Source organism: Prionailurus viverrinus, chromosome B4 (assembly GCF_022837055.1).
Source record: "Prionailurus viverrinus isolate Anna chromosome B4, UM_Priviv_1.0, whole genome shotgun sequence".
Taxonomy (NCBI): domain Eukaryota; kingdom Metazoa; phylum Chordata; class Mammalia; order Carnivora; family Felidae; genus Prionailurus; species Prionailurus viverrinus.
The window spans coordinates 56,517,370-56,534,652 of NC_062567.1; the positions used below are offsets into that span (position 1 = coordinate 56,517,370).

Below are 17,283 nucleotides of genomic sequence, written 5' to 3' on the forward strand. Positions count from 1 at the left end.
TTCCAGAAATATCCAGGATACACTAACTTAGCATTACTGAGATGTTTAATTCTGTGTTATAAAATAACTACAGGATTAAAAAAAGAGGAAAAAGAGGTCGTTTGACTTATTTCACATTTCTTTAAGTAGAATAAATGAGGACAAATTAGGATTGACGTGGCTGAATGCTGATGTCTTCCTTATACACAGAAAGCAATGGCATAGGTTTCCCCAATTTAGTCCAAGAGTTTTGTAGTTTGCCAGTATGATAATCCACTTTGAATTTGTTCTGAGTAAGTGGATGTTTTCTAGTTTTTCTCTTGCCTTTAGCCTTGTCTTTGCATTTCTACAAAGGGTATTCTATAACTGGGTCCACCTACCAGTGTTTCACCCTAAAGGGTTAGCATCAACATTAAAGGCTCTGTGAAGAGCTCACTATACATATATCTGTGTTGCTGGAGGAAAGGAATGGAATCTAGTCATTAAACTTTAATTAGATATCATTTTGTTGCAAGCTACAGTTCATTTTTAGGGCCTAGATCCTGGCAAACTAGAGAAATGCTGATCAAAAGGGCCCATCAGCAGCTAGAGCTGGATGGGAACTCATGATGTCATATTTTAACGCTAGTTATTTCTCGCTGTGAATATTTAAGTCCAGGTTTATTACTATGAGTTCATAAGCTCAAGGTGAAGTTTTTTTTTTTTTTTTTTAAAGTGGATGTTGGTAACAGTGTTTATAACACAAACTATATAAAAGCTTATTTCAGAGGCACATCCTCTTTCAGATGTTTTGGATGCCACCTCACATCTCAGTGTATTGAGATAAAACTTGGCAGGAGTAGCAGATGCCTGAGCAATGCAGCTCACTGGATCATCCTGGTTAATTTTAACATTCATATGTGTATACCTACATGTATGGCAATAACCAAAACACATTGTTCTTTCTGTCTTAGTCTGCTCCAGCAGCCTCTGGTCAGGTCTCTCTTCCTGGCTTGCAGACGGCAGCTTTCTCACTGTCTGCTTCCATAAGCTTCCCTCTGTGCCTGTGCCTGTGCCTGTGCCTGGAGAGAGAAAAAGATCTTTCTCTCTCTCTCTCTCTCTCTTCCTCTTATAAGACCACCAGTCCTATTGGATTAGGACCTCACCCTTATGACTTCACGTAACCTTAATTACTTCCTAAAAGCCCTATCTCCAAATTCAGTCCCCTTGGGGCTTAAACATAGGAATTTGGGGAGGACATAATTCAGCGGATAGCACTTTCAGTGAAGGATCAAAGTTCATACAAGCACCTCCGTGTTTTTTAATCTCATTTGCCAGCTTATTCATAATGGCCCTATGACTGCCACTGGAACAGACAGAAGTCTGAATGTTTCTGATGAGAATTCTGAGCCAGTAAACTGTTATGTGGTGGTGCAACAGGGTGGTGTGGCTCTGTGCGCATGCCAGGAGTGAGACATATGGAGGAGGTTGTTTTTACTGCGTTTACAGATTGCTGCTTTTTTGTCAAATTTCTGTAGAAGTCAAGTGCAGTAGATTCAGCCAGTGCCTACAATTCTCAGGGTAGCTTAAGCATTTCATTTGCCACCAGCTCTTTAAAGCTTAGGAATCACTGTTTAGTAAATCTCTGCCTTTCTTTTCTGTCCCAGGAGTGACTTGGTAGCAGGATCTAGCGAAATGACACCTTGGCTTCAGAGGCAAGGAAATGAGGGTGGTTGGCTGAGCATTGGTCATTGTCCTCTGATGGGCAGTGAACTCATGCTCGGTGTTTCTAGAACCCAAGGGAAGTCACCTCTCAGGTCTTTATACTATGCAGCTGTTGTTTTCATTTTTTTTTTCTTTTTAAAAAATTTTTAAAAATGTTTATTTATTTTTGAAAGAGACAGAGACAGAGACAGAGAGTGAGCTGGGGAGAGGCAGAGAGAGAGGGAAACACAGAATCCAAAGCAGGCTCCAGGCTCTGAGCTGTCAGCACAGAGCCTGACATGGGGCTGGAACCCACGATCCATGAGATCGGCATGACCTGAGACAAGTTGGACGCTCAACCAACTGAGCCACCCAGGTGCCCCTGTTGTTTTCATTTTTGACGATGGTTCTGAAAATTACCAGATTATCAGTGTTTGTTCTATGGAACAGGTCAGGATAAAACCAGGGAGATGTTTCCACCTTGGGTCTCCTGATGTAACAGTCTAGGAGCCTGTGTCTTCTTAGTAGATCCACCCCACCCAGGGGGGATACCTTGACATACCTTCTCATAGGATCCTATGTGTCTAGCTTAGAAATCCTAAACTAGGCTCTGCATTTCTTTATCAAGTGCTGCACAACCCAAACCACCCCAGAGGGAAAGGTGAGAGTAGACTACCTCGAACTGTCCGGTATGCCTCCTTTCAATAGTTGGTCCAGTCCCAGGCCCAGGTTAGGAGCACACACAAGGCACGGTCCTTGTTCCAGGGCCCCCCTGCAATATCTCAGCTTTGATCTTGGAGCCTATTTGAAGTTGACACCATTCTAACCTTGCTAGAGCCACGTCCCCTGCCTCACTGCCATGGGCGTGTTCCAGCGCTGTGTTCCCTGGGTGCCGGCAAAAAGCCAGTAAGTGACTGGACACTGGAAAGCAAAGTGTTTGCTCACAAACAGCATTCTCAGATGCTGCTGAAGTTCTGGTGGGGCCTGCTTCTATTGTTGCAGAAATGAGCAGCTCTCTGCCCTGGCTGCAAGAAACATCAAGGATGCTGTTTTAGTGGCATCCCACTCAACTGTTGTTTTGAAAGTGTTTGATTCAGCATTCATTGTAACGAGCCAGTAAAAAACCCTTTAAGATAGGTTATTATCAAGGCCTCTCTCTTGTGCGGAAGATAATGACAGGTGACAAGAAAAGAGGGGGGATTGCTAATGTGCTAACTAGACCCTGACTAGGGAGAGAATTTTGGCTGTATTACTAGGGGCAAAAAAAATAAATAACACCAGCTTCCTTCTAAAGTATCAGGTGTGGCACACCTATCAGGCCATTAGGCTCAGGCTGAATCTTATCTCACATTTAGCTGTGCCAGGAACGCTATGAAGGAAGGAGGCCTTTTCCAAGATAAGGGAAATAGCAGTTTAGTCTTCATCATTTCTGTTGGAGAGCAGAACGTGCTGCTCACTTAGGGAGAATCCGGAGTTTCCATCCCTCTCTCAGGGAAAGGGTGGAGCGTCTAAGGCAATGAAAAAGCAGATCGGGTCTCCATAAGGTGAAGACATTGTAATCGATGGAAAATACTTTCTCCAGGACTGGATATAGATGAATGGCAGAATGCAACCATTTTACTTTACAGGTTACACGTTCACTAAGTTTATGCGTTTCTCTCCTGCAGTCAGCTAGTCAGATTCTGGAACAGAAGGATCAAACCCACGCAGGCTGGCTTTGCTTCACAGTCTTTTCGTGAACAAGTAGTTTGGGACGCCTATTAAAGCGTTTTGATCTGAGTTAAGGGCTCTGAGACCAAATAGATTTTTTTTTAGATGAACACAGGGTGACCGTAACTATTGTGTTAGAGAACCCTCAATAAATAATTCTCATTCAGTCGCCGAATCTAGTGCGTCACAAATTTTTCCACCTCGAGACCTCCCTGAGGCCTCGTTCCCTTCTGCCTGTCCTCACACACATCACAAAAAGCTCAGTGTCTAGCTAACCCATGTTGCCATGGAAGGGAACAGGAGAAATGCTAGTGAGGCTGCAGGCTGCTTGGGGACACTGACCTCTTCATTTTGAAAAGGACAAAACACTTTACAAAGGAGAAATAATATTACTATATATCACGTAATGTTACATTATAGCCTGTTTTTTTTTTTAACGTGCTCTCAATTAGAAAACCCACTTGATAATATTTTTTGGAGGTTGAACAGAATGGTCTCATTTACACTCTTGTTACAAGGTTATATAATTGAATTTATATTGATTTACTGTATAATTTCTATATACTGTATTATTTCATAACTTTTTATTTATTGTACTATTTCAGATATATGAACCCAGAGGTGTCAATATAGAATTATTTCTGCAATCATTTCTAAAGTGGGACCTAATTTGAGAACCTACTTAATTATGGCTGAGTAATAAAATCCAGCCTAAAACTATACCACAGGAGTAGGCAAAATCCACATTTATAAGATTCCTTTCCCTTCTGAGGACTTGAAAAATCCCAGAGTGAAACAAATGAAGTATAGGTTGTTAACTTTTCCCACAAATATGTAGCAGTTCTGTCCCTCCTGTTGATTAATGGAAGATGCTAGAACACAAACTTTGTTTCTCTTACATTCTTTGAAAATGGTTAGTTTTGCAAACGCAGGTGTATATTGAATATATTGGCAATTCGTTTCTGATAAACCACCAAGAGAGTGAGTTAGGTGGTGGGTAAGAACAGAAACAAAAGCCTATATAAGAAAGATACTTCCTAATAAAGGCTTCACCTCTTAGGCTGCCTTGGTCTTTCCATATGCCAGGGACAGTGCCAGCAGGAGCTCAGTGTCCAGGAGAGGACACACGTACAACCAGCTACAATACAATTTAAAAACCCTAGTGCAAGAGTGGTACCCTGATGAAGATAGCACAGTGGAGGCTGTGATGAACCCTGCCCAGAGAGGATCAGAAAAGTCAAGGAGAGGGGGTCTGAAATTACAGAATGGGCATCAGCTTTGGAATGAAACAAATGTGGGTAGAATCCTAGCTCTATCAATTTGTAACCATTTCCAAAAATTTTTTATTTTGCTCCTTATTTTCATTTTTGTGTGGGTTTAAATAAGTACAAGAGGCTCTATGCAATTCTATGATTATTTTTTAATTACGAAAACTTTCACGCATATAATGGCATATAGAGTATAGTAAGACAATCACTTGGTTTATCATTTGAATATTTTCTCATTAATTGTCTTAGTTTTTTTTTAAGAAAGAAAACATTACAATACATTGACATCACCTGTTTCTTTTCTTAGTCATATTCTCCGACCCCACCCTCCTTCTCCTGAGTTATCTACTCTCCTGAATTTGATATTTATCACGCCTATGTGTGTTTTCATACTTTCATATATGTGTATAACCACAATCAATAATTGTGTTTTATGTTTTAAATTTTATATAAATGGTGACATAACATCATTTTTGCTCAAAATTATTTTTGAGATTAATTTATAATAGTACATAGATACCATTCATTCACTTTTGCTATGCTATATTTCATTATATGAATAGACAACAATTTATTTATTCTCCTGTTGATGAGATATTAGGTTATTTTCAAAACTGATTTTTTTTTTTTTTTTTTTTTTTTGCAATTACAAAGTGTTGCAATGGACATTCTTTTCCATGGCTCCCTATGCATGTATTTCAAAGATTCTTTAGGGCACATTCCTAGGAATTGAATTATTGGATTATAAGATATAGACATCTTCAACTTACTAGCTATCGCCAAATCAGGGCCACACAGCCACAGGTGTATGAATTTATACTCCCACCAGCAGTAAATTAGAATTCCCACCAATCTACAACTTGTTAACGTTAGTTACTGTCAGACCATTAAAATTTTTACCTATCTTATTTGTGTGCAGTATCTTGGGTTTTGTTTTGTTTTAAGTAGGCTTCACATCCAGCATGGAGCTCACTGTGGGGCTTGAACTCATGACCATGAGATCAAGACCTGAGCTGAGATCAAGATGTGGTTGTTCAACTGACTAAGCCACCTAGGCACCCCCATGCAATATCTTGTTTTAATTTATGTTTTTCTGATTACTACGGTAGTTGAATGTATTTTAATGTTTACTGGCCATTTTATTTGTTTTCTAGTGTTTGTTTACTCAACAGATATTTTCTATGAGTTGTCTCTTACTCATTGATTTATAGAATTTCTTTTCTTTGTTATTTAACCTTTGTGTTTTAGCTACTGGAATATCTTCTCTTTTTGGTACCATGTCTTTTATCCTTGTTTATGGTGCCTTTGTTGTGAATAAGGTTTAATTTTAACATACCTATATTTATCAATATTTTTTTTATTTTTTTTCAACGTTTTTTATTTATTTTTGGGACAGAGAGAGACAGAGCATGAACAGGGGAGGGGCAGAGAGAGAGGGAGACACAGAATCGGAAACAGGCTCCAGGCTCTGAGCCATCAGCCCAGAGCCTGATGCGGGGCTCGAACTCACGGACCGTGAGATCGTGACCTGGCTGAAGTCAGACGCTTAACCGACTGTGCCACCCAGGCGCCCCTCAATATTTTTTTATGGTATGTGCTTTGATATATGTTAAGTCTCTCTCTACTCCAGGTCACAAAGACATTTTTCCAGACTGTGTTCCAAAAATGTTGAAGGTTTGCTTTCGTATTTATATCTTTAACCTATGTGTTCTAACTTTTTTGCATGAGATGTGAGGTAGTGTCCAATTTTTCTCATACAAATGATTAATTGTTTCAGTACTATTTAGTGAATAATTGATCCTTTCCGAACTGAAATGCTATGGCCATTTATCATCTATCAAGTTCCCGTATTAGATTGAGAATTGTGTCCGTAAGTCTCTTTAATTTCATCATTTTAACCGAGAACTGAGGGTTGATGGAGGGTGGGAGGGAGGGGAGGGTGGGTGATGGGTATTGAGGAGGGCACCTTTTGGGATGAGCACTGGGTGTTGTATGGAAACCAATTTGTCAATAAATTTCATAAAAAATTAAAAAAAATAAAAAAAAATAAAAAAAAAAATAAAAATAAAATTATATCTTTCTGGTGAATTCAAAAAAAAAAAAAAAAAAAAAAAATTTCATCATTTTATTTGTCATTCACTATGCCGGTACCACAATGTTTCAATTAACAGCGCTACAGTGCCCCTTGTGATGAAGACGGTAGCATAAGCAGCTCCCCTCTACCCATCCCCAGTCCCGTCTTATTTCTCAAAATTGTCTTGGTGAGACTTAGCCACATTCTTTTCCATATATATGTGAGAACTGGCTTCTTTTGAAGTTTCAAGAAAAATCCTTTTGGTACTTTCATTTGATTGATTCATGTACTTTCTCTACGTGAGCAAAGAATCACTCCCCATTTATCTGATGTTCTACAGTTTAGCTAGAGTGTGTCCAAATGTGGATTTTCTTTCTGTTTGTCCTGTTGGAGACTTGTTATGTTTCCTGGATCTAAGATTTTTGCGTTTTCATCAATTCTGGAAAACATTTCTGAATATTTTAAATATTTGAAAATATTTATTTATTTCAAATAATCTCTCTCTCTCTCTCTCTCTCTCTCTCTCTCTCTCTCTTTAGTCTCTCCATTTGAAACTACTATTAGAGATATGTTTGGACCTCCTATTTTGTCTTCATGTTTCTTACCCTCTCTGCTACATTTCCTGTCTATCTCCTGTTCTGTATTTTGGGTTATTCCTTTCAGATCTATCTTCTAGTTCACTATTCCCCTTTTCAGTTGAGTTTAATCTACTACATAGAGTTTTTAATTCCAATGATTTTTTTTTCATTCTAGAACTTCTCTTTTGTTTTCATTGATGTTTTATTTTTTAATAGATCCCTGGTGTTTTTTTAAGTGCCCTGTTCTTTATTCACGTTTTCAGTTTCTTCTTTCATGGTTTCAGTTATTTTGAGTGTGCTTTTTTTTTTTAATTTAATTTTGAGAGAGAGAGAGAGAGAGGGAGAGCACGAGTGGGGGAGAGGCAGAGAGAAGGAGGCACAGAGGATACAAAGTGGCTCCGCACTGACAGCGGTGAGCCTGATGTGGGGCTCGAACTCACGAACCTTGAGATCATGACCTCAGCTGAAGTCAGTCAGTCGCTCAACCGATTGCACCACCCAGGTGCCCCAAATGTACTTTTTCTATAGGCTCTGTCTTTAGTTCCATTATTTGAAATTCACAAAGTTTAATTCTTAGAGAGAGAGTGTGTATCTTTGTGTGCACACATAAACTTAATGCATACAGTGCCGGCCTTCACTAATGAATTGATTGTTTATGGGATTGCTATAGTTGGTTTGTGAGTTCATTTTCCAAGAGGCTTTCTTTATATGTAATAATTTGCGGTGGCCTATTTGAGGGTGTAACCCTTCAAGATGGTTTCTCTTGCCAGGTGTCCCAGTGCTATTATGAGCCACTTTTTTTTCCTTAACCTATTTATTATGGAAAGTTTCAAGCATACAAAAAAAGTAGATCAAATATTATAATAGACACCTGTGTTCCCATCACCCAGCTTCAATAATTATTAACTCATGATCAATCTTGCTTCATTTATATGCTCTGAAACTCCACACCCACACACCACATATTGGTTTATTTTGAAGTAAATCCCAGATATTATATCATTTCATCCATAAATACTTCATATGTAAGTCAAAAGATGAAGACTAAAAATAATCAAAATACTAATCATCCCTAACAAGTTAACAATTTCTTAATAGAATCAAATCAGTGCTCAAATATCCACGATTAACTCATGAATATTTCTTCAGTGTCAGAATCAGGATCCCAATAAGATCTATACATTGCAATTAGTTTATATATTTCTTATGTTTCCTTTATTCAAAGACTTACCCTTTCTCTTTTATATCATGTCTCTCTCTCTCACCCCTCGCCTTCCTCTTTCTCTCCTCCTCACAATTTTTTGTTGAAAAAAATCAAGTTTTCTTTTTGCAGGACAGCTTTCATGTTACTTTCTCAAAACCTCCACCTCCACCTCCACCATCAGCCAAGACAACAGTTTTCTTGATGACTTCCAGTGCCAGTGGGTTCGTTATTTTTGAGTCATGTAAGGGCGTAGCCATTTGAGGGGCCTACCTTTACGCCACGGTCTTAGCTCCATCTCTTAGCCTGTAGAAGCTCAGAGCATTTTAATGTATTTCACAGCTAGAAGAGTTTCATATAAGTTAGGCTTTAATATTATGCAGAAATAAAACCTCCTGATGTTTAAAAAAGTCTTTGGATCAACTTGCAGATTTCTTAACCTCTCTCAGTCACAATTTTCTATAAGACGGAGTAGTATTTTTTACTTATTGCATTGTTTTACGGAATAAATGAGCAAATATATAAAGTAAGTAATGCACGAAACATACTCTGTCTGGGTAGAGGAGATTTTTGAGCAGGGTTTGAAGAATGATTATTACTGGATTCAAAATAATTAAAGGAGAAGTACTATACCAAGGGGGATGGAAAAGTAAAAGGGCATTTTAGGTGAAAGGCACAACTCATGTCCTAAACCTAGTTTTCATCCACAACCAACTTTATTGCTTCACGATTCTGTTGTTTGTGCTCGTTTAGTTTTTTGAGGATGTAATTGCAAAAATTCCCAGTAGTTACTATCAAATATGAATGTTAACATAGATACACGAATCTGTTAGAATACTAAAATAAGACCCAAACCAAAGGGATTCTACTTGAATGTTTCCATGATAAGTCATACATTAGGATAGTTGTTGGATTTGTCTTCTGTTTTCTCTGTGTTGATACAACACTCAGTTGTGAGATTCACTGGTCTAAAATGAGCTATTTGCAATAATCTTTAGGCAAGGTTTTTGGAACTTGTGAATTGTAGCAATTTCATGCTGGCACATCTCTCAAAGATTTCCCTAGCTTTCCAGACTTAAATTGGCAGGGACATCAAGGAAAGCACACTATATCCATAGGATTTGGGGGATTCATGCTCCCTTCATCCAGCTGCTGATCACAAATTTCAATTCCTTTTTATCAGTTCCGTCAGGATAGTTTTCTGTTATCTTATAAAGCAACAAATGAGCTACAAGTGAACATCTGCAAAGCACAATGTGTGCTGAGAAATAAGGCAGTCACTTGACAGGCACATTTTCCTTTCTGCTCTTTCTGTGCTGGCACAACAGATGTGGCTAAACTACACAGAAATGCAATTACAAGGCAGCACTGGCTAGGAAAATTAAAGATATATATATGTATGTATATTATATACAAATATATACGATATATGTAAATATACATAATTATATATATATGTACATATATATATATTTCTTGCAATTGGATAGTTTGAAATCATTATAAAGGAAGCCACCACTTTGAATTATAAAGGATATATCCTACCATGGGAAAGATTTCAGCCTGGTATGTAACTGCTCTTTACTATTCCCTACTTCTTCACCAACCAATGAGAGCTTTTATCGCAACAGAGAAGGTGAATCTGTCTCATCACTGATGATTACATGAGCAATGATTGCCTTTAGAATGGCCTCATTACTTCTTAGAAATCTTGTTTCTACAAGTTATTTTCCAAAGAAATCTAGATTGAGCCAAGTTCTCGGTGATGAAAGGCCTGCTTTGTTTTTCAACTCAATCCATTACCACATAAATTATTTATTTTGATTCAATTTCAGTATCGTTGCACACCATATATGAAAAGTCTATACATATATTTACAGTAATTCAGACATGGACTTGTCAAGTATCAATTCCTCAGTCAAATATAATAATAAAGGGGAGAAAAAGACTGAGTGCATATTACAGATGGGCTAAACTCAGGTGTGATGGAGCAAGTGTCATTTGTCTTTAGACTCTGAAAAGAAATAATTTTCTGTGATAGAACTGGTTATCTAGAATTGCCTTTTCACAGAGAGATTTTGACCTGGATCATGACCTGAGCTGAAATCGAGTCAGACACTTAACTGACTGAGCCACCCAGGCACCCCATCTACCGAGCTTCTTTTAAAACTAATCTCTTAGGTTGTCTTTGCAAAGCAAATATTGCAAATTGTTCCCCCCAACCCCCACAGGAGGATGGGGAAATGCATACATGACAGTGTGTGTTGTAACCCAAACTCTAACCAGGGTAAGCAGAATTTAGTCCTTTATTACAAGAGTATTTCTTGACTAATGCTGTCCATTGACTATTTTTACTCTAAGGAAAAAAACAAAAATGAAAAGAGTAAAACAGTGAAACTCTGGGTTTGGAGATTCCTAAGGCAAATGAAAAGGCATTGACTCCCTTCCTGATGTATGATGAGCCAAAGAAAATTCTCCTTAGCAAAAGTTGCTAGACATAAAAAGTTGTTGCTAGCTATAGTTTTGTTTTAAGTGGAAAAGAAGCTACTACTTCATACTTGGTTTAATAAAAACCAAGAAATTTTTTTTCAAATTTATAATAATCTGGGTTTTAATGCCTGTACATTAATATTTGTAGTGTTTAGAGACAGATGGTTACAGCTTTCTCTTGCATCTTGATATTTAATACTGCCATAAACTCTTTGGTTGATTTTGAATCTTTATATTTATATCACTTTTGGAATTTCCCATTAGTATCTGTGCACTAAGTTTGGCTAAAACAATTATACTTTATTTTTTATGTTTATTTTTGAGACAGAGACAGAGACAGAGTGCGAGCAGGGGAGGGGCAGAAAGAGAGAGGGAGGCACAGAATCCGAAGCAGGCTCCAGGCTCTGAGCTGTCAGCACAGAGCCCTATGTGGGGCTTGACCACACAAACCGTGAGATCATGACCTGAGCTGAAGTTAGACGCTTGACCGACTGAGCCACCCAGATGCCCCCAATTATGCTTTTTCTTTCTTTCTTTCTTTTTTTTTTTTAATTTTTTTTTCAACGTTTATTTATTTTTGGGACAGAGAGAGACAGAGCATGAACGGGGGAGGGGCAGAGAGAGAGGGAGACACAGAATCGGAAACAGGCTCCAGGCTCTGAGCCATCAGCCCAGAGCCTGATGCGGGGCTCGAACTCCCGGACCGCGAGATCGTGACCTGGCTGAAGTCGGACGCTCAACCGACTGCGCCACCCAGGCGCCCCTCTTTCTTTCTTTTTTTTAAAAGGTAATACTAATCTTGGATCTGCTTTGGACAGAAAATATTTTTAGCTGGACAGTAGTTTTTCAGAAATTAAATGCTTGTCTTTGTAAAACCATAATAGTGTAATCAGAGAAACATATGCAGCTCAGCATGGTTACCAAGATTGGAATTTCCTGGGTAGTAGAGAATAAATAGTTTTGATGCAGAAGGCAAAAGAAGCAGAAAATGAACTTTATAACTCTTAGGTATTTGCAAACTATTTATGTCAACACTACTGGAAAGATTTTTGAAAAGTGGGCCCTTGCTATGAGAGCTAAAGTAGCCCGAGTCACTAAATGAATAGATTTGTTTATTTATTTGACACATGTATATTGACTGCTACATACATGCTGGGTATTGTGTTACGTCTTTCACCTCTCCTGTCACACATAATCCTTACAACAGTTTCTGAAGTGGGCATTGTTGATCATCCCACAAGTGATGATGGTACAGAAGCTTGAGGAAGTTAACCTGTCCAGGACAAAAAGCTAGAATGTGGTGGAGGTGGGTTTTGAACCCAGGTCTGTCAGATACAGAGCTAAGATATATGGCCTCTGTCTCTGTCTTTACGTACGTGGACCATTTTGCTGTAAAACTTTATATAGTTACCCTCTGTTGCCCCTTTCCTGCAGGCATGTATAGGTTATCTTTTTTGGAGCCTGTTAGGTCTTAGATAACTTAGAGCGGATACATGTTGTTGGAATAACAGACCCAGCAAGGTTCTCATGAGAAAAAGCCGTGAGTCAATCGTCTTTTTTTTAAGGGATCAGTGGGCATTACCAGTTCAGTTTTTGAGAGGGAACATACTGCTTTGAGGACTTATCTGCATTTTGCTAATTACTAAATGTCCTGTTTATGGGAAAAAGAAGCAATGATGTTAAGTCCTATGTTCTCCATGGCTCCTCTATGACTGACATAGGATGTATCTACTAAGGCATTTGTTTATGGTCACTGTGATTTTGGTCTCTTCTATTTACTGAAGTATCTCCAGATCCTCAAAGAGTACCTGGCACGTGGTAGGTACAGAACGAATATTTGTTAAATGAACAGAATGAGATTATTTCTAAGATGTGATAGAGGGCTACATTTATATGTATTATTCATTTCAGCTCAAGTTTCAGAGTAAGTTATACTGGCACAGTTTGAGGTCCCATGAGATGGAGAAAAAACAATACCTACTGCAATTGCAGGCACATCATTCATGATCCTTAAAACAAATTATAAAGTGTTCTTTTCTCTATGTTATCCATGAAGAGGCTGAGTCTTAAAGACTGTGTCACCTTCTCCTGGCTTGGACAGTCATTTGCAATCTCAAAGACTTCTCCCCACTATGCCTCTGGAGTGGTACTTCACACCATTCAGCATGGAAGAGGAGCAGATAATGGAATGTTCTCTAAATATCTGCAGCTCTCACTTTGTTTACAGTGCTGTCCAGATTCCTCCATAGAGGTGGCCAGGCTGGGCGATGGTTAAGAGCCAGGCTCTGTACTCTGGTGCAGCCAGCAGCTCTATCTTTGCTCTGTGACCTTGAGCATAAAACCTTTTTGAGCGTTAGTTCCCTCATCTAGGAAATGGGGCTGATGATAGTGACTACTTCATAGGATTTTCATGAAGACCAAATGGGATCATTTACGTAGAGTGCTTAATTTAATGCCTGGCACGTAAAAGTGCTCAAAATTAGCATTAAAATGTCTAACCATTTAGGCTTGGTAATTAGCTTTTCTTATGTAAATGTAAAGATTATGGAATATATTCACCGGTATCCACTAATACAGAGTAGACTGTGTGGCAGTTGTAACCAACACAGTGTATGTGTTATCAGTTTTAAACGTGGTTAATTGGTAATTCATTTGTGAGCCCTTAAATACGCTCTAAATTTGATCTGCTCTAATAAACATATGAGTGACTTGCAATAATAATTATTATAATAATTACTGCCAGTGTTTCTCCCGTTATTTCTTAAGCATTATTGTAGGCGCCTTATTTACATTATCATTAATCTTTGAATTAACCATCAAAAGAAGGCTTTGTTGTCTCTATTTCATAGATAAGGAAACTGAGGCTATGAAGAATGAGCTTTGTTCAAGATCATATAGCTACAAAAATAATAGAGTCAAGCATCAACTCTAGCCCACATTTTCCCACTGTGCAGCATTTAATTACACGTACAGTTTCCTAGTTGATTGTAACAGAACTAAAAAGCAGTTACCACTTGTTGAATGAACTGTTAATTAATGTTTCATGCTTTCAAGAGTTTTTTTCACCTTTCTTACCTCATCTGTTTAGGAGGAGTATTTTTGAGTCCGTTTACCCCAAAATGTAATTTAAAATAATAACTAATTATAATAATAAATGTGGGGAGGGAATAACCTCACAGTTCCACCATATTTAAGTCCTATTTAGCACCAAAAACTTTATTGTCTTTAAAAACTAATACACAGGAGGAAAAAAAACCACACAGTTGATTCAATGTCCCTTACGTTTAGAAAGGGTTTCAATGAGTACACAGTAAGGAGGGATTTGTATGAGCTACTATTGACTGTTCATTTTCCCGCCTGGCCAAAACTGATCAAACGGCATTACCCATGGTAATTAATTTTCCTATGCCTCACTTCTTCAACAAAGTAGGGATTAAACTGTAAATTTCTAAAGGGCAAAGACCGTATCTTATTCTTCTTTATACTCCCAGTATCTACCTCAATAAAGGTTGTTGCACTAACCTCAGTGGGGAGTAATACCTAGATTAGGACAACCATTAATAGAAAGATCTGAAAGATTACATTGTACCAGTTCTTACTCCATTTCCACTCAGGAAATGAGTATTAGGATTGCTCTCTGGATCTCTCCCTCCCTTGCATCTTTTTATGTGATTCTGCAGGCTGGTTTCAGGGATTCCAAATAACTAGGAAGGAATAATGTGCCAAACTTTGCCCTTTAGTTACAGATGAATCCCACTTGGGAAGCAGATGCTTCTGTAAGAGAAGGGGCTGAGAAAAGGCAGAAAATGTGGTAGAGATGCAGGAGTGTGCTACAGCATTCCTGGTGGGCTTGTGACAGCTGACTGCGCACATCTCTTCCCAACTCTGTGTTCAGTGACTTCATGTTGATAGCAATGAAGGGTTTTCCCTTCAATTTTAAGGATTCCTACGACAGAAAAGACTAAACTTCCTTATGAGAAAATTATTGTTATTATATCTCATTATTACTTATAATAAACAGCTCTTCTATATGAAACCCCACTTGTCAGTGTATCACTCTAGACCTCAAACTTTCAGATAAACCCCAGACCAGGTGTTAGCATTTAGAAGACTATGTTTTTAGCTTAAACTACCTGTTCTGAAAGTGTGGCTTCAGGACTAGCAGCAAAAGCAACACCAGCATTACCCAGGAATTTGTTAAAAATGCAAATTTTTGGTCTCCACTACAGACTAATTGGATAAGAAATTCTGGGGACTGGGCCAGTTTTTACCAAGTCCTCTAAGTAATTCTGAACCACCGGCTTCGACTTTGTCTTACCATAAGGCCGTGGCAATGACAATCCAGTAAAAATGCTTAAGTTAGGGGCGCCTGGGTGGCGCAGTCGGTTGAGCGTCCGACTTCAGCCAGGTCACGATCTCGCGGTCCGTGAGTTCGAGCCCTGCGTCAGGCTCTGGGCTGATGGCTCAGAGCCTGGAGCCTGTTTCCGATTCTGTGTCTCCCTCTCTCTCTGCCCCTCCCCCATTCATGCTCTGTCTCTCTCTGTCCCAAAAATAAATAAACGTTGAAAAAAAAATTTTTTTTAATAAAAAAAAAATTTAAAAAATGCTTAAGTTATGCTAAAATATTCTCTCCCATCTTTCTGAAATCTTGATCCAATAAACATCTCTTAATAGATGCTCATGAAATGTTCTTTTATATATTATTTAAATCCCAGACACACCATGTGTTAATCAACAATTCTCCTGGGTGAGACTGCATTCAGTTGACAGATTGCAATATGTTTATCATTTGTTGAAAGTGATTTCTAATATTTGACCTTAAATCCTATTAAATAGATGAAAATCCACAAGAAATTCTCTTAAGAAATATCCAGAGAAATATTTACAGTTCTGCTACATCTCTTGTTGATCAATTGTCTGTGCAAACATGAGAAGAGAGTTCATCTTGTTACTATATTGACAGAATATAAAGGTGAAAGTTGATTAACTTACAGGAATAGAGTCACATTTCAGGTCCACAAATGAGAGGGTGGGGGTGGAAGGAGGAGAGAAACCTTGAAAGGCATTTGACAGGGGAAGGTTGTATTCCCCAGATAGCCCTGTCAAGCAGCTCTGTCAACAACAAAAAGAAGAAAACAAATAAATTGGAGGCTGTGTGAATGTCACAAGACCAGAATATAAACATGTATGACATGGGGAGAAGTAAATACCAATAATTCACGTTCTCACAAAATGTTTTCGAGTGGGATCTTCTAGCTGTGCCGGAATGAAAAGGAAAAAAAATGATGTCTAGGTAAATCTCCAAGACACTGGTCCAGCACTCACCTTTTATTCATAATGCCAACCCTTAAAGAGCACCACTGCAGGTACAATAGGGCCAAATAACAAAAACAGAAACAGTGTGTGACAGGACTCAGGACTCATCCATCTAGAAATGGATCTAACATTCAGAGAACATTTCATCTCTGTTTAACTTTCTAACCCACAAGAGAGAATGCAGCCTTCACTCTAAGCAGACAAAGAATATCTTTAGACAGAAGGTGGAATTTAGCACTTCGGTTTTCTCTTTACACTAAAGAGAAAACAAATTGTAGACACGTGCATCCAAAAATGGATTTAAGATGATAGTAGTTGTCTTTTGTTCCCATTGAAAAAAAACTCATTCCAAGCTTTTCTTATTAGCATAATTCTCCATCTGTATATGAACTGACTGGACAAGTTCTTAAAGCCTCGCTGCCCTCTCTACACTACTTTCCCCGATGCTACCCCACTCTTATTTGGCTTTGTGCTCAGTGACACCACCTGTCCACCCCAGGCCTGGGTGTCTGGTCCAATGAGTGCCTTATTGAAAACCTTACATAACTGCTTTTTTCCTGTTCCATGAGGCTCACCTCACCAAATCTAATGGAAGCTCTGGCCCAGAATCCAGGAATGTTGTTCCAGATAGACCTGGCGGGTCTCTCATTAACATGAGCTCCTCCTCCCTGCCTGGGAAGTCAGAACACCCTGTCTTCCTGGAGCGTCCATGTCCTGCCAGCTCAGGAAACAAGACCCTTAGTCTGGCGTGAGAAATCTGATTACCTCCCCATGGCCACAAAACTTTCAGTTTTAAGTTTCGATAAATGCTACTCTTCTAAAAGGTGCTGAACACCAATAAACCCTCTGATACAGAAGTATTGTTCTAACGTGCAGATCTGTAAGAAAAAGAAGTCCCCCCTCCTGGAACCCACTGAGCCCTAGCACAAGGCTAAGAAATTAAAATGTGTTGAGTTTATCCAGGTTCCATAGCAAATGTGCTAT

General features: G+C 38.7%; 1 protein-coding gene across 4 annotated transcripts in view; it reads left to right on the top strand.

The window, feature by feature from the left end:
* SSPN (sarcospan) overlaps positions 1 to 17,283 on the top strand; it is a 74,897-nt gene that overhangs the window by 42,672 nt on the left and 14,942 nt on the right. The window contains exon 1 of one of the 4 annotated variants that reach the window (XM_047868102.1): positions 6,193 to 6,230. The exons of the other annotated variants lie outside the window; for them this stretch is intronic. Within the exon in view, the coding sequence (XP_047724058.1) occupies positions 6,228 to 6,230 (3 nt within the window). The 5' untranslated portion in view covers positions 6,193 to 6,227. Of the gene's footprint in view, positions 1 to 6,192; positions 6,231 to 17,283 lie in introns of those variants that run through there. 4 annotated transcript variants of the gene reach the window in all.